The 19,035-nt window shown below is 35.7% G+C and overlaps 1 protein-coding gene across 1 annotated transcript in view; it reads right to left on the bottom strand.

The window, feature by feature from the left end:
- The window catches only part of LOC108977401 (neuronal growth regulator 1), a 52,559-nt gene that overhangs the window by 15,198 nt on the left and 18,326 nt on the right, over positions 1-19,035 (bottom strand). Inside the window, exons 4-9 of the mRNA XM_018947068.1 lie at positions 16,587-16,779; positions 16,333-16,461; positions 7,984-8,103; positions 7,158-7,328; positions 5,393-5,445; positions 3,920-4,138 (exon numbers count right to left, since the gene is read on the bottom strand). Of these exons, the coding sequence (XP_018802613.1) occupies positions 3,920-4,138; positions 5,393-5,445; positions 7,158-7,328; positions 7,984-8,103; positions 16,333-16,461; positions 16,587-16,779 (885 nt within the window). The remainder of the gene's footprint in view (positions 1-3,919; positions 4,139-5,392; positions 5,446-7,157; positions 7,329-7,983; positions 8,104-16,332; positions 16,462-16,586; positions 16,780-19,035) is intronic.

The raw sequence follows: 19,035 nt of genomic DNA, 5'->3' as shown, positions 1-19,035 counted from the left end.
TGCACATGACTTTTGCAGTTTTTCACCCAGGTACCTCGTTCCATCGGGTTTTTATTTTCTTTACTATACTTCTGTCGAGATCGTCATTTAGACAATGCATTGGTTTCCCAATGCTTATTATCCTTGCTTTTTTGCCAAGGAACGCTCATACTAAGTTACAGCTTCCACGGACAGACAGGCAGGCAGAAAGTTATCCAATTTTCAGTTCGTCTAGTCATCCTGATCATTTATATATATATGTATATATGTATATAACTCTATATTGTTAAAGAATTTGTTATATGGAATAAATGCAACTTTTTTTTCCCTTTTGCCAATTTGAGATCAGCTTTTTCGAATATTGCCAATTTTCTGAACTAAAAGATTACAAATACAAACATATTGCTGTCTAAAAATTTATTCAAAGAAAGCTGCAATTAAAATTATAAAGTATGTACGACTTTAGAATTTCTCGTTTGTCTAACTTAATTTATTATATAATATATATTTTGATAATCCGATGGTCACAGAACACACAGAAACACAAATGCTGCCGAGAGTATTTGAGTTATGCCCTATGAGCTTCAACTTACATATTTTACTTATTTCGATTTGGCACATTTTGTAGATTTTTTTTTATTATTTTCTATATTATTTATTTACTTATTGAATATTTGCTATACGGATTTACAATTATATTTAATTCTTGCCTAAATACTCTTATAACATTTACATTTACGTATGTATATATTCGTCGTTGCTAAGGTTTTTGGTTATGCTGTTGGTTTTTGATTTAGCATTTAATGTTTATAAATTAATGCATATTTATATATATTTCTTAAATATACATACATCTATTTGTATCTTTGTAACGCATTTTATCCAACTAGAAATTAAATGTCATGCGCTAAATTAGTATTTGGATTCCTTAGGGTAAAATAAGTGTGCTGCAGTCAAAACAAGAATGAATTTGAAAATAAGTATCTTATTGTTCGGGTTTATGATCTATCTATCCTATATCTATTTTATATACCATATAAGCAAGAACACGAATTCAAGATGAAAAGATTAGGGTTACATGAAATGATCCTTATAAAAATCCCGTCAAACCTCTATTATTTTGTTTACTTGACGGATTTGATTTTGCTTGTTTCATACGTGACGAAACTTGATTACAATTTGTCGGTCGTTAATGTTGTTCAACTCAACTGTACCGTAATTCTATATTATTCTTAGAAAAAATCCAACCAAAGTGGTTTGCGCACAATGCTCATCTTGACGGAAGGTATTTTGTAGGAGTAACTGAGCCTTGTTCTATCAAGATCTCGCTGGAGCATTAATTCTCAATTGTAAACCTATCGTAGTAATCAAATTATTTCCTAGAATAACAACACCATATATCCGTCGATAGCTAAGCGGCTATTAAAATAACAATCTCACATGGTCTCGAAAAGACTGTAGAAGATGCAGGAAAGTGGGTATGGGGTAGAGGCTAGAACACCTCCTTTGCTTCTTCTCTACAAGGAACTCATCTCAGACATCTAGCATCTTTTGCAGTTCGCAAAAAGCATTGACGTCCTGTTCGACGAATACTTCTCCTTCTAGCATTACAAAGGATCAATATATTAGTCTGTACATTGCAAGCTTTTAATAAGGTAACCTAAATTTAATAATCGGCGATTTAATATGAATGTGAAAACTCCTGGATTCCTTCACCTTTAGCTGCTATCCAGGAGGATCTTCGAAAAAATGTCTCTAACGGATTGCAAAAATTTTCTGATTAAAATATCTGAAATCCAAAATCAAGAAGAAAATGTCGGACAATTTTTCTTTACTGGAGTAGACACCGCTGACATGATTATAGCCGAGTTAACAACAGCGCGTTATTTTTTATTCTTTTCGCTAATTTCCCCAATTCGAGATACCAATTTCAACCTGGTTCTTCTCTCATTGATCTCTTTACCAGAGTGGAGGTCTTACTCTGCTTTCACCGGTACTGAATTCGAAAACCTTCACAGCTGAAGTATCCTCTTCCATTCGGACAACATAAGCTGGCCAGCGCAGCCACTGCCTTTTGATTCGCTAAACTATGTTAATGCCGTCTTATCTCTCGTTCGGTATTCCTCTACACGATAGGGCATGGCGAAAATGACGATTGATTTTTAGAATTTGATCTTTGTTCTCAATAACTCATGCTATCTTTAAAACTAAACACAAGTTTGCCAGTTTACGGAACTTTATACGCAATGCTTATGAGATGGAGTGAAATAGAAATTGGAAAGAACAGCGGCTAGTGCTAATACAAAATCCAAATAAACCAGCAGAGGAGAAAAGCTCCTACAGACCTTTATGCATGCTGGTTACCATAGGCAAAATACCTAAAAAGAGAATCACCAGACTTTGCTGAAAATCAATATGGTTGGTATGGAAGTCGCAAGCAAGGTCATTGCAGGAATCAGATGGTTTGAAAGAAACTGCGCGGTGGTAATGTTCGATGTTCGACACACGCTAATCACAAACTGGCAATTATGGGTAAAGAGAAACCACGGTGAAACTGACTATTAATTGACATAGTTCCTGACTGGGTACGTTTGACTGCTTTTTTTTTTTGTAGAAACTGTAGTGAGAACGCGTGGCAGATTTTCTTTGTGTGCCCACATTATAAAGACAAAAGAGATGAACTAGAGAAACTTTTAGGAGAGCAGCTAGTTCCTGAAAAGATTGTGCCGCACATGATAAGCTTCCAACAGGTGTGGATTTGTTAAAGTATGGAGTGCGACAGCCCTCATCGAAAAAAGTGACAGGAAAATATGTAGACTAAGGCTAAAGCTTCTCCTTGCAAATAATTCCCAGGCAAAAAAAAAAAAATATATACATATATATTTTTGAAATTCAAACGCCTTAACTAAGTATTATCTTTGATTAATCCAATAGTTAGATACCTTAATTGGAATTGACAAAAAAGACAGAAGTCCTAAAATATTCTTATGAAGCATGACAATTCCCAGTTGGATAAGCATCGTCTATGTCGTAACTTTTTATTTTAAATAAATCTATTTTTTAGATTAGTTTTTGATTAAACACTTAACCATTTAAATTTTTGATTAAACTAACTTAACTTGCTTATTATACTCGGTATGAACTTGCTTTGGATAACAGTGCAAACATATATACAGTGTATCTTGCCTAGACTTAAAGTATTTACAATAACAGAAGATGCGTGGTTACTACTTTATAAGCATTTTCTCTTTACACCTAAATCATAAGTATACTATAACTCTCATCCTTTTTGTTTTTGTTTTCTGTTGCAACAAAATGCTCGTAATACTGCATTTGGCTGACGGTTATTTCATATCTAGCATTCATACATTTCTATATATGTACTGCAAAATTTATCTACACATTGATATTTATGTATGTTTGCAAACTAATACAAATACTTATGCAAAGCATTTTGTTAATTTATTTTTCTTTGTTTSCTTTTCTATTCCGTAGCTAAACTACAATATAATTCACTTTAAAGTTTGCTGGGTTGTTTAACTTCAAAGGCCGCCAAGCAACTCTTCGCTAATTACATATGTATATGTACGTCAGCTGCTAAAAAATACAGTCAACAGTCATTGTCATAGAAACACATTTCGCTAGAGAGGTAACATTTAACTCAGTTATTTTTTTGGTTTGCTTTACGCCAATACCGCTATAATTCCATATTTCTTCTGCATATTTCTATAATTTAATTTAATTTATTTATTACATTTATTTATTGAGTCGTTATTTTAACTATATTTATGCCTGCTGTTCTGCTTGTTCGTGTACTTTATATTTCCTTGCTACGCATTTGGTTTTGTTTTTGGTTTCATTCGTACGTATGTATGTATGTGTTTTKTTGGGCTTACTTTCAATTTTTGAGCTATAAATTATTCAGACTTCGTCTGCTTACCATTGTAACTGCTTTAGTAGTTATTGTTGTTGTCGTTGCACTTGTTGCTAGTGACACGAATAGAGTTAGTGCCAGCAAATACTGTGTACTCCATCGCCGACTGAGCGTTTGGCCGCCACTTTGCAGCTCCGCATCGCTGCCGCGCTCCTTGTAGAGGCGTCCATTTTGATTACGCGAACCATCCTCGTGACGATTATCTTTCAGTGACGCGTCATTTTTCTGTGAAGTAGATAAATAATATTTTTAGTTGCGGTCTTACAGTAGGCGAAAATCCTTATAGAATAATGTCACTAAGTTTTCTTGTCAAAATCACGAGCAAACTCCCTTCTTGAACGATAATTCATCTTAGTAATTAGTAATCTAATTCTTAATTAATTCTTAATTGATTTCCAACTGTAGAAAATAATAGTATTATGTATATGGTGCGACACTAAGTTCTACCTCTTCCTTTGTCTAATAAAAATACAATTTTATTGCTCATCGCTATTTTTCCTTTTTCCCATTCTTTCTGGCAAAGCTATACAAGAGTAAATCAATTTTTCGATGTCACCGAATGGAACAAATAATAATCCCACAGTGCAATATTTATGAAATGTAGGCGGTGAGGCAGTTCTTCTCGTCTAAGCGTTTAGAGTAGGTTTTAGCGGGTTTGGCAACGAGAGGCCGAGCGTTGTGTGGCACCGCCGCTTTTCGTGCAGTGCTCCGGTCGGCTCGGCTGGACACGGCTTTTTTTTTGATTGCTCTAATGAATACCCTTCTTTTTGCCATCGAAGCAATTGCTCAACGTCCCTTGGTTTCAACTCAAAAGGAGCTCAAGTTCCTTGCTTCTGAATTACTCCTTGCGCATGTAATCGCTTTGAAATGGTTTGGTGGGTGGCTCCCAATGCTAAAACAAGCTCTTCTTGGGATTGACACGGATTCTCTTGGACCAACGTACGTCTTCGATTGACGGTCTTCATCCTTTATGCGGACCGTGACTTATATCGGAATCGCTGTTTTTGCAGCAACGAAACCAATCACGCCACGTTGTTTCACCTGCGGCAGCAAGTTAGAGTTCCCAATGTACTTCAGCCGCCGATTTCCTTAACTACATAAACACTTCCCGCAAAACGATGATTATTTAGCCAAAAATCGGTCTTATTTGCATAACCAAAAGCTTATGACATATAAACAAAGTCATTGCAGTAAAGGAAATGCAGTCTTTTTTCAAATGACTTGGTTAAGTTTATAGCGTTTTGAATAAATCAAAATCGAAAAATGGACTCGGAAAATGGACTAAATGCTGGCGCCATCTATTGACAAACAGCTGGAACTTAGTTGCGCTCGTAATAATTGTTTTCGTAAATAGAAAATATTATCGATAATTTTTACTGTTTACTTAAAATTTTAGTATGCTCTTCCCCATGACATTCATCAAGAATATAATATTTAATCGAACAATTTATCAAATATATAACTGAGAATTGTACTTACCGTGACTTCATTATCGTCTTCTCTTTGATTTTTCTTGCCAGGTCTTTCCATTTCTATTAAAATAATAAATATAGTTGTATGGATGTTGAGATTTTGTAGATCGATTAAAGTACATAATTATATAATTAATGTCATATATAATAGCCATTTCCTTTTCACAAAGTTAAAAAAGTGCATTCAGATGCCCATGAACCGTAAGCAGAAAACTGAGACTAAGACAGAATCTTAAGTCTGGGTTGCCTTCGACAAACCTAAGAGCTATTGTCCCAACGGTATTACCACTTACACCTAACTCTACTATCATCTAAAAGCCTCTTGCTCCCTAGATTTCCCTTCCTCTGCAAGGCATCATCGGAAATCTAATCATTTCGCAGCAATGGCACACTCAAACCCAGAAATATGCTAAAGACATGCATAATTCTTGACGTTCTCCCTAACAACATTCTGAACATAAAACCATGTATTCTCTATAATGCGTCCTGGCATTACTTCCTGAAGCCTTTCTACCATAACTATTTCCAGCACTTTTCCAAGATTGATATCGATAAAAACGAGGACCGCTACTGATTTTATTAGCAGATTTCAGAGCACTTTTCCTCCCATGTGGAAAATATCCCTTCCAGACGCACTTATTACAAATGAGTTTAGGTATTCCGGAATGAAAATTCACAAGATTTTGCACGTTAAAACCATCAAAACCTGTGGACCGTATAGTCCTAACCAGGCCAAATGCGCACCCCAACTGCCTTTAGGTATTCCGGAATGAAAATCCACAAGATTTTGCACGTTAAAACCATCAAAACCTGTGGACCGTATAGTCCTAACCAGGCCAAATGCGCACCCCAACTTGAAGGACAGGTCCCTCTTGAGGACCTGCACCTGTGACATAGGAAAGAACGCGTCTAACAGAACCCTCACACACTCTCTCCACGACGTTAACAGAGTGTCACCGACGCGAAGAGAATTGATATCCTCCCTCTTACGACCCTGTCAAATCCTACATACTTGCATCAAGGATCGTTCTTATTTTACCGACATCTCCAGTCTGCTGACAAATGTGCCAATATTACAATGACCTGATAGCACTCCTATTAAGGTTGTATCATTCATTTTGAATTTTAATAGCCAACATGTGCGGCCCATATTCCATAGATGTCACGATTGTTTGCTGGTTGAAACAGTCTTGGATTATCTACAGCGAGGCTCAGCTATACCAAATAGATATTTATCTATTAAACGGCCACAAGATGCCAGAGACATATGTATATATATATTCCCTCTTTGTCAGAGTTTTATTCTGGGTTGATGCTTGTACTGGCTTATTAATCTGCTTGACGGTTAGCAGGACTATCTCTATGTCCTTTAGCTAATTGCAAGTTTATCGTGAAATATTATATTAGGTTCACTGATCAAGACTTCCATTCGCTATATTCGATTAAACCCCAAGAGACTATAGTGATTTCAAAGCCGATTGTCTTTCTGTCTATTTAAATATATTTCTTGGTGAAAACACCCATTTTGTCAGAATAACAAGGATTTCTTTAATTGCTGTGATCTCCGCTTAAAGAACACTGTAGTAGTTTAGTACTCGCAAGGCGATTCCGGTGTATCTAATTTTCTTGAAAAGATACCACCCTCCATTCGATTATCCAGTTGTGGCCCGCCCATACGAGTCTTAGTTCATATTTTTTTTAGAAGGTGAAAAATATATTAATAATTTACTAAATAATAGTTTTTTATGCAAATCCTTTGATTTCATACTCACCGTATAATCGTATCGTTCCTTCCGTGTCGCCAATACTATTCTTCGAAATGCATTTGTAGCCGCCGAAATCACTGGTTTGCAAGCGTCTTATATGCAAAATCATCTCTATTGAATACATATTATTTTCCTTCTCAGTGAGCACATACCGATCGCCGGCGATAATCATTTCACCTAAAAACAAATGAAGTAAAAGAAACTCAGAAAAAATATGTTGAATTCAGGAAAGTCGAACGCATGACAAATCAGCGAAAAAATGCTGACCTTAACAAAAGTCAAGCAAGGCGGCATAAAAAGACTTTAAAGGCGCATTCATTAGAGCAGTGAACGTAAAAGAAAAAAAAAATTAGATGAAAAAACGCGGCACAACATTGTTGCAGTTCCTCAGTGGTTTTAGGTTTCTGTTTTTGCGTGCGCAGCTTGTTTTAGGGTGACAATGAACTGTCGCGTAGAAAATAGCATGACAGACGTCAGCAGAGACCGCTCGGTCAGTGTGGCAAGTTCATGAAAGCAGTCACTCACTTGTCGCAATTTTGTTGTTGCCGGTACTGCACAACTAGCACGTTGCAACTTCATTTATTCAATGGCACGAAGTCAATAAGCTGCAAATTGTTTCTAGCGTCAAGTTGCTTGCAATCCAACTTGTAATTTTTTCGCAATTCTTGCATTTATTTGGGGATTTTGATTTACGGTTGCTCTTTTTTTTTTACTGCTGGTGCATTTGGGTTTGGAGTTTTCAGCTTTAGGAAGTTTACACTTTACGATTCTTTGTCATTTTCTGTTTTGTTGTCATTGTTGTAACATTTTCTATTGTAATTTGTTTGCTTACCATTTTCTCTTTGCCAATAGTTGATTGCTTTCGGTGATGCTTCCACATTACAGACCAATGTGACATCGGTTAAAACGGGGGCACCGACCAGTTGATTGGGAACTTGTACCAAGGGGTGAACTGGAAATAAAAACGAAAATATTAGTATTTTATAATTACTGCTTAATTGAGTTCAGGAGTGGTTATCGAATTTCATTGAGATATATGTATTTATTATAAATACAGTATTGGACAAAACTAAAGCCGCCCTACTATGGTTCAGCTCGAACTTAGCAGTTTTCAGACAATAAAACGCTAATGCTTATAAATTTTTATTAAAATAAAGCTTTTCATTTTCAGTTTTCAAAATTAAAAAGTTAAAACAACAAAAAACATTTATGGTTAAAAATTAACTGGACAAAACTAAAACACCCCTTTCATCGGTTTAAAAATAATATTTCAAAATAATATTTGAAAATTAAGAAAAATAGTAGCAAATCCCTTATTTTGGGTAACTGAAACGCATATTTTAGGCATAGAAGAAATTAAATTATTTACTATAAATCATGTGGTGTGATATACCAAGCAATTTTTTCACGTTCTAAAGGTTGATCCTTGGTTTTACAATTTTCCATATTTATTTTGGAATTAACGATCTCCCATAAGTTCTCAATAGATTTAACATCGAGTAATTACGCCTGCAAATCTAAAACATCAACTCTGTAACTTCACAACCAAGTTTTTCAATACCTAGAGTTACGCTTAGGATCATTGTCTTGCTGGAGCCACCATTATAGTGGCATATCCTTTTTAGCATACGGTAGCTTTTTTTTTTTTTAAACGTCGGTGCAACGAAACCGGTCCCTTATTCCATTTATTATATGAATAGGTCCAGTCCCGTGTCCAGAGAAAGTGCTCTAGACTATAACATTACATTCGCCATATTTAATGGTCGCAATATAATACTTCAGTTTGAGTCCTTGTCCTCTCGGCCTTCTCAGACATTTTAAGCCATTCGATTTCTTAATATTATATTTCGATTCGTCTGAGAATAAAATGGTATTCAATTTCTGAATGCTCCAATCGAGATGAGCTGTCGCAAATATGAGTTTGGCCTTTCAACATTTTGCTGAAGTAAAGGATTTTCTTACGGGTTGCCAACAGAACAACCCGCCCTCAACAGCTCGTCTTCTAATTGTTGGTGCATTAATTAATAAACAAAAGTGTTTCTGTATTTGATTGGAGAAGACTTACAGTATAAATTTGGGTAACCTTTTGGATCAATGAATGCTCTCTTTATGTTGTTTTTTTGCTGTCTTCCTCAGCTGTAAAGGTAAATTTCCAGTTTGCTGAAATTTATTTATTAATCGGGGCACAACTTATCTATTCAATGAATATTTTTAACTAATTTTATGTTGAAATAAGTCGTTTGCCAATCACTTATTATTTTATTTGTAAAGTCGGCTGAATAAGTATTTTCCACCAATTTTGATCCTTAAACTCTAAATCGCCACTGTACAGTGACGACGTCAAAAATCTTTTTACAAAATCTCTCAATAATATTTGTAACGGTTTATTGATAACGTCTTCAACAAATAACGTACTTTTACAGTAGCGTGGTACTGTTTTTCCTAACAAATATTAGGGGCTGCTTTAGTTTTGTCCACTCAGATTTATACTTTTGTAAAGTATTTTGTTTAAAATTTTGTCTCTCGAAAGAATATATAACTAATGATATATTTTTAGTGAATAGATATATGTACATTAGGGTGATTCAAAAAAAAAATTTCTTCCTTTGGTACTCTGAAAAATCGGTTCCTAGAAACCTTTAAGGAAGCCTCTCCTAGAATGAGTTCTTAATTGTAACGGGAAGGTTCTCCTACTTACAATTTTCTATTTTTTCTCTATTTTCTGCTCACAGTAGTATATCTACTTAATATCTTTAAGATAACTTACATTCGGAGCAATATGTAGTATAGGGTTGAAAATTAGTCCATTGACGAATTGCATACAGCCTTATTTAAAAAGCTGAATATCTCGAGAAGTATTAATGATAGCGATTTTGACCTCAGACCATTTTTCTAGCAAATAAAATTTCCTACAAATTTGTCATGTACATTTTTTCTATAGCTGGAAAAGATCGGGATTAGAGACCCGTACTACCTCGCCGCTGTGAGTTACGACTTTGTTACGCTGGGCACTTTTGTAGAGTTCAATTATGAGAAATATGCGTCTAAAGTCAAGGTTATGCCATAAAATACCTCTGATCTACAGGAATTTAAAGATAAAAACTCACGATTGTAGTGTATTTTCTATGAAAAAATTTTACAGACCTTGGTACAGTTCTTAATGTTAATATTAAGGGCTATTTTTTTACGGTATTTGCAATAAAATATCGTGACGGGACTGAAAAAAATTAATAGTTAAAAAAAAAAAACACCGTAATATACATATATAAATAATTGGCGTGACAAGCTTAGTCAATTTCGTCGTTTTTGTCTCTTCGAATGTGTACCATACTATATGCGTATTAGTGCGTCAGATTTCGAGATATTAATTGGAAGGTTTGCATACAGACTGTTTTCTCCAAGATGATGCTAATGTGACCGAAGAGCCGATATCGGACTTTTGTAGGACATCATAGTTGCAATTCAAACTGGCCGATCAATATCAAATTCATTATTTTCATTCATTACTTTTCTTTTTTTATGTATTCATCATCATACTTCATTTTAATCAAAAAATTCAATGGATTAGTTGTTGGGTTCTTTCTATTTATACTTCCATATAAATATATTTGACGAATAAGTCTGTCATAAATATATTTTGTAATAATTATTTAAAATCTCAACCAGCCAGCACATAAGTGAAAATTTTTAATTTAAATTCATACTGTGAATACGTACATATGTGTTGTGTATATATGTACGTACTTGTGTGTATATCATGTCTGGCCAGAGAGTCTTAACCGCTTTTGCGGTCGAACATAAATAAATCAAATACAACCGAAAAGGAAATAATAAAAATCCATAGACAATTCAACGCTAAAATTTGTTGTTAGCAACGCAGCCATTAGTTTCCTATATTTCTATTAGCTTTTTCAACTTTTTCCATTTTTTGCTGGCAGAAAGTTTTGCTCCAACAGCCAACGACAGCCGGGTAATTTGGGCAACAGGCAACATATGGCCAATCAGGCTGATCAAGTGTTCAAGTGTGTTTACACGAAGGCACACAGCCATACATATACATATGTACGATATGTGCGACAGACATATGTACATTTTGCAAATATGTCGTGTGTTTGCCTGCAAACTTCAAGCGCATGCAAACATACATATGTATGTAGCTACGTAAGCATGTGTGGGTGTTTCATATGAGCTTGTTGCTGCCACTGGTCTTCGGTCAACCGTAGCATTGATCATTGTTGTCTCTAACTGTTGTTGCCTTAACCACTTTTGTTGCTATTGTTAGCAATTTGACTTATTGACTTTTCGTTCAGTTGCCTGTCCGCATCATGGTACATTCTTTATACTACACACATACATGTATACTTATTTTCTATTTATGTTAGCGGCTGTGTTGCTGTTGCTTCCATCGCTCTGTCGGTTGCTGTCCTTCCATTGCTGGTTTTGTTGTCTGAAAATGTTGGCACAGATTATTGCCGAAGAGCAGCAGTTGCTCGTAGGTGATGTATGTGCATGTGTATGTCGGACGTATCGATGTGCTTAGTTAGCTCGATACATAGTTACATACACACATTGGTCAATCTGTTTGTTAACAAACAAGTTTTTCTGTATTTTTAATGATTCCACATAGTGCTTCTAAGCTGCTATTGTGGCCTTGTTTGTTGCTTCTGTTCAGGTTTGTTTACCGATGATTTCGGCTGATAAAATGGCAACATCTGTTCGCTGTAAGTATTTATTCTTGACAATATATGTACATATGTATACATACAGTTGCGAGAATTGAAATAGTAGTGCCTATTGGCCAAGAGAGTTYTGCTTTAAATTTTGTTTCTTTTATGATATTGCCGTCGATCATTATTTTAGTTATATTCTCTGAAGTATAACGGTCCTGTTATATACAACAATAAGTGTGAATTACTTACCGTTACGTTTTTAACGCCAATTTTATTGGGATATCTGTTTTTATGAGCGAGCAATAGAATACTAGTGAACGATGAGATGATTGCAAGCAGACAATGTTTAATAAAAAAAATTTTATTTTATCAAACGAAAAGTAAGTTCCCAGATCTTTTATTAATTATTCAATGCAAAAAGCAAAAAAAAAAAATATGAGTTTGCACATTTTTTTGGGCCGCGGGAAGCACTGCAGTGACGAAAAACGAGAATGTATTCAATCTGTCATAACCAACGATAAATCCTACAAGGGAGTGAAAAGAATTGTAGGGTGTTAAGCCACAACGACTCACAATGCAATTATTTATAAAAAAAAAGACGAAAAAAGGGGCGCAATATGGATTCCTTCCGAGAATTTTACACCAATAGTTGTAAGATGTGCCAAGACTCGACCTAGAATATCAGCTATGAAGATTCGGAATGCACTGAACCTGGCCTGCGGTGTTCATACAGTGGGAAGACTTCTACATGAACATAATTTATATGTCCGCAGTCCTCGATAAGTACCGTTATTAAAAAAAATCTTATAGCAAGTTGCCTTAAATTTGCCAAAGGACCGATTGAGAATTTGCCGATTGAGAAATGGCGCAACATCTTGGGGACAGACGTATCGAAACTTATTCTATACGGCGGTAAAAGGTCCGGTCAGTATCTAAGACGCTCCCCTAGTAGAGAGTACGACCCCAGATTCAGCACAAAACTATGAAGCTTGGCGGTTTGAATTTCATGGTTTGGTGTGTTTTTCTTACAGGCCCAATTTTTTTGTGCAGTCCCAATTCACAAGATTACTAGCATAATGGATCGGCACAAATTCGTGGATATAATGCAGTATATTATGATACCATTTGTTGAAGAGAACATCCCGTTGAAAAGGATATTTCAGCCGAAAAATGACCCGAAACATACCAGTAGGGTGGCATAGGAGTGGTTTCGGGTCAATGGAATTGAGGTCATGGACTGGCCAGCTCAATCCCCTGACCTCAATCCCATTGAAAACCTTTGGGCAGACGTTAAGAAAGCCGTATGGAATGACAAACCCAAAAACAACAATGAGTTGTGGAACGTAGTGGAGCAAGCATGGCAGAACATACCACTAAATAGATGCCAGAGTCTCGTAGATTCTATGAAGAGGCGTTGTATTGCTGTTATTAAAAATCATGGCCATGCTACCAAGTACTAATATCTCGTATAGACGGAACTTCCAAAAATCCTTCAGTTTAAAAAAAAAAAAAAAAAAAATTTACTGCTGCCATCAAATTTCATATATAAACACAACTTTGTGAATAAATATATCTTACACCCATTCAAATGAAAATATTTTTATTAATGAACGTAGCCAGGGAAATATGATAAACTTTTCCATTTCAATTGATGTTAAAATTTTTTATAGTTTTGCATAAAATAAAAAAATTAATTATATTGCATAAAATTAAAAATAAATATAAAACTCTAACACCCACTACTATTTCACTGCTCGCAGCTGTATATACAGATGCTTGTAACATAGACTTGTTAGACAAAACGTTTAAGTGAGAAGCCGAAAGTAGGTTTAAATTTTTGGTAAGTTTTTATTTCACGTATTCAGTGTTTAAATTAATAGAACTTTAATTATTTTCGTTAAGGGCGTATTCTGTTTTAGATACTCAAATTTCGAACGTTTTTTCGCAACTGATTCTTTTATTATAATTTTTTTTTTTTTGTTAACCATTTCATTACACCAAACCCAATTATTATATGGGAGTTGAGAGCAGTATCGATCAAACTTTATCTATTGTTGCCAATACTACCTTCTATTAATATGACAAATACTAATAAATTGTTTCCTGAAGTTCATTAACGGAGGGGCTAAGGTTTTTAAGGTAAAAACAAAAATACTTTTTTTGCGAATTTATTTCTTAAATATGAATTGAGTAATTTTATTCGGACCTTCTGTAAATTATTGAGCACACTTTAGACAATTTATGGTAATTTTTTTCGACACTTGTTTAGTTCATAAACTTTAAATGCATTTTTCGCAAAACTACTTTTTCAAAGTCCATGTTCACTGTCATTTCAAAACTACTTGACCGTTTCGTTTCAAACTTTGTACACATTTTTGATAAAAAAATACCTCCACCCCATCAAATGAACGACAACAATTTTTAAATATAAAAGCACATTATCAGATAACGATGGGGGAAGATTTGATTATAACTTGACTAATTTTTCTTGGTTTTTTATTTTCGGATAATATCCAGCTGACACCGCAAAGTGGTTTTTCTCAAGACGTTCTGGGAGAAACTGTGTTACCAGCTTAAGCTTCAATATTTCTGCATGAAAAAATTACCCTAGATTGTCACAAGTGTGCCCAATAATGTACAAAAGGTCCGAAAAAAATTACTCAATCCACATTTAAGAAATAAATCGCAAACACCTTACCCCCTCCCCTAAGGTACCTTACTTACAATCGCCTATCATATCGAGTAAATTCACTCGGATGTTGGGGGGCTAGGTCAATGATTTCTCACAAGTTTATCCATTTTAGCTCAAAGATACACTGTTATCAGTAAAATACGCTCTCTCATTTTCATTGAGACAACTCACATATTGGCCGTTGGTATAAAGTTGTCTGGAAGTTCGAAAATCGTTGTGTTCCCTTAAAGTATTGACACGATTCAACCAAATTTTGACACACAGACATACCATTGCCAGAAAAACATAATCCCTGAATTTCAGTTATATATCTCGCACATTGACCGATATGGGCATATGAGAAGAATGTCACGTTCTAAATTTAGTCGCAATTGGTCGGACATGTGATTTCACCAAAAAGTGTTCGGTGTCACACCTAACGTCCAAGTTTTACGCCCTTACCACAAAGCCTTCCAATTACCATTTCGGAGGTAAATTTTAGCTGCTCTGACGTATATAATTATTGATTCATCCCGCTTTTATTAGTTTTCAACAGTACCGGATGGGTCGGAATTATCATCCGATTTCATCCATTTTCACCTATTGGTAATAGTTATGAGAATAAGCAAATTTGGCTATTATAGCAGTAGTGGTGAGAAGATATGTACATTAAACCTATTAGAGGGTGGGATCAACAATTCAAGAACTGTTCAACAATCTAATGAATGGCGATCTAAAAATGAGCCTTAACAGAGAAACCCAAATACAAGTGAAAAGTAATTTAAGAAAATATCGGGAATTCTTCATTTCCCCCTCTCATCTCCCGCTTATATGGAAGACAGGTACATTTTTTTTTTTTTAATGTTAGCATAACTGTCCTTAATTATGATTATATAAATTATAAAAATTAGGGCGATCTGTCAACCAGTATGCTTACAGCACTTCTTTAAGTCAGTCGACCTCAGTAATGTTTGTCGAATTTTACAAAAAATTGTATTGTATTTTTGTTAAATTTTGGCCAAACACTCAACAAATATCCTTGAGCAAGCGTATTCACCTGATTTAGCTCCATGTGTCTTCTGGTTATTCTTGTAACACAAAGAACCGCTTTGGGGAAAAGTGTTTTGGGTTAATTGAAGACATCAAAAAAAACTCGACGCGAGAGCTGAGGTTGACTGACATAAACAGCTGCTATAGACATCCGTATTAATTATGATTATGTCAGTTGTACCAACCTAGGAAAACAATTTACCTGTCTTCCATAGAAGAGGGAGAGTTAAATGATGAATTTCCGATACTTTCTGGGCAGGGTGTAATTTAAAAGAAAAGTAAGAAAAGAAAAAAAGTTTCGATTTGTTTGAATTGTCTGACTAAACTACACCCTTAGAAATATAAAAGTTCTGTTTGATGGAAAAAAAAATTGCAACGTGTTCCTGATAACAATCCGATACATTATGCTAAGTAGACGCCAAGAGCTAAATATGGCCGAGTTTATAACCGCCATATTTTATATTTGGCGAGTACGTAGATCTTATAAACATGCAAATGCTGCTTTAAAAAGTTACCAATTTCTAAACTGGGAATTTAAAACGGTAGTCACGTTTAACGTGAATATCATAAACAAGAATAGCTCTGCTTTCTATGAAGATAGGGTGGCTTTTCGTTACCGGTACTATAAATGAACTCTTCATTAACCTTTAATCTGCTGTTGTTACAATCCAGACTTCTCTCACTTACTTATCTTATAGTAATCAGCACAAGCATACCGGCAAATATAATCCACTAGCCTTTGTTGGGAATTACAAAATATTGCAATAAAAATGTTTAATTGTTCACTTACAATGCACTTGTAGTTTCATGCGTTTGCTCACTGACGGCGGCACACCATTCGAGGCGATGCACATGTAGGCGCCCATTTCGCTACGTGTCACCTTGGTCAGCGCCAGCATTTCGCCTTCAACGGCCAAAGCTATAACGATAATTATAGTATTTATGAGTTCATAGTTGCAAAATTGAGTATGCCATATAAAAAATAATTCAAAATAAGTATTTATTGTATATAGTACAAAAATGTTTGTATAATTCTCTGTTTACCTTTGGTCTTCTGATGTGCGCCATTGCGTGCGATGATCTCTCGTCCATCCTCTCGCCGCCAAGTGATTTTAGGCTTCGGATGACCACGCGCTCGACACACCAACTTCGCTGAGCCACCTTCGGGCACCATCATGTCACCGGATGTCTCCTCATTGACAATATCTGGTGGTATCACCACTTCCAGCGTGGCTGTCTGTTGAAATTGATATATGAGAATGTATATCTTGTGATTATTTGAAGGGTTTTGTGCAGTAATTTTGGATTTGTGTTGTTGGAAATAATAAATCTAGTAAAGTATATATTATAGTTTCTATTTTAAAGTAAACTAGTTCGAAAGTATTATTTTTGGATATTATCTCTAAATTGAGCGCTTCATTCAAAGAGTTTTTATTGTGTCTGTTAGCGAAACATATGAAATTGTCTTTCAATTCTTGTAAAAATATATTTAAATGGATTCTGGAAAACCTAAGCGAGTGGTCAATCGAACAAACCAAATCGCTGGGATCCACGCAGCAGACTTCTTCTTTGTTTTCATTGGGTCATATGTAAAGTAATCATTTCTGGCCACTCTCAAGTGAATGGCGCTCAGTAGACTGGCGTCATCAATTATAGACAAAAACCAGAAAGGCACCAAAGCCATAATATCCTTCACAAATTATTTCGATTGGTCAGCGTTGATATCGAAACCCATATAGTCGTCTTCTACTGACTGCAACTGCTCTATTTTGGCTTCTTCCTTCTTTCGTGCAGCAGCTTCCTCAAACTCCATCAAGGAGTTTCTTGTACGGTTGCTATACATTTGTAGTGATTCGATGTGACAATTTCGTCGGAGATTTCACCATTGCTTTAGATGAAAATCTATGCCAAGATTTTTTGAAGGTAAATGACAAAGCTTTCCACACAAGTTCTTTATTCCGATCGTTCAATTTGTATTTCAGCGATAAGCGATAATTTGCTCTCTTTTTCTAACTCTCCTGCATTCCATTCTCCCTTACTTTGGCTCCCTCGATCTCTCCTTTCTCTCTCCCTCTCTTTATCGAACTATTTTTCGCTATCTACAAATATATCTTCAATTTAAGAAGCTCATAAACTAGCCTTAAAGTCAATGCTCGAATGCTAATGTTTCGCGAAAAATAAAATTTAAGAGCTCCTTCTTCCATTGAAATCACTCATACGTTTATCGAATGCGACAGCTGCCAATGTTAACCGGGGGAATGTAGTATTTAGTGACCAACTGTCGCTGACCCTGCCTCTCAGTCATTGTGATGATTGTTTTGTCAACAGTCTTGTTGCCAGTAAATCGCTTTGTGCGGTTGCCAACGGCAGCCAACCCTTTTGGTTAACAGCGCGTCCGCCTATGGATGCATAACTGTGCGCATCATACTGGCATTTGGAAGAGTATACCTCGTGTGCTTCACACAAATAACGCATAAAAAGTTCAAGTGTGCTCATATGTCGCCACAATTCAGCCTTAAACGCAGTGAGTCTAGTGTGATAAGTTCGTCGCTGACCTCCTACCACTGGCCCGCAGCGCCCTCAGAGCCACTCGCTACTTGTCATGACGTTACTTAAACTCTTTGCCGTTAACTGTTTTATAACGCGCGCTGTGCACTCTCTGTCACTGTTGGCTTAACACTTGAGGAAGTGCCTGCCAGCGCCGGTCCTGTGTCAACCAACGTCGACGCAATTCAGACCATATTTGCCAATACTTGTGTATATATAAGCAAATATGTGTTTATTGCCGCATTTTATTTATTTTTTATGATTATTGTTTACTTTTATTATTTAAGCTTTTATTGTCATTGTCCTTGACAGCTCCTTTTCTGAGCACTCCGTGGACCTACATGTGTACGAATCTATAAATATATGCGCATGCACGTCTGTTGATAAGACTTGCCAGACTTTAGTATCTTCATATGTACATATGTAATATTTATTTATTTTTATGCCCGTCAATCCGCTAGACCTTTGTGCTTTAAGTAGTTTGGTATCGAGTGTTTGCAGATTCAATTCAATTCTTTGATTATTCAAAAATACCTTTGGGCCATGAAAGATATTTTTTTGCTTCTTTTATATGCCTGAGAATATTCATATTCCAAAGACAAAGGCTTTACTTGCTGCCGACTGAGATGTAAATCTGAATGAAGCCTTTAAACCCAAAGTGTTTACAGTATTTTGGTATAAGCTGTAGTCAGTTTTCAGTTATAAAATCTATCAGTATGACATACACTGTAATAATATTGATAAACATGAATATCTTCTTCTTCTTGATTGGCGTAGACACCGCTTACGCGATTATAGCCGAGTTAACAACAGCGCGCCAGTCGATTCTTCTTTTCGCTACGTGGCGCCAATTAGATACTCCAAGTGAAGCCAGGTCCTTCTCCACTTGGTCCTTCCAACGGAGTGGAGGTCTTCCTCTTCCTCTGCTTCCCCCGGCGGGTACTGC

Source organism: Bactrocera latifrons, unplaced genomic scaffold (assembly GCF_001853355.1).
Source record: "Bactrocera latifrons isolate USDA-ARS-PBARC rearing strain unplaced genomic scaffold, ASM185335v1 scaffold_89, whole genome shotgun sequence".
Taxonomy (NCBI): Eukaryota; Metazoa; Arthropoda; class Insecta; order Diptera; family Tephritidae; genus Bactrocera; species Bactrocera latifrons.
The sequence above is the reverse complement of the archived record's forward strand: the minus strand, read 5'-3'. Positions and strand labels throughout refer to the sequence as shown.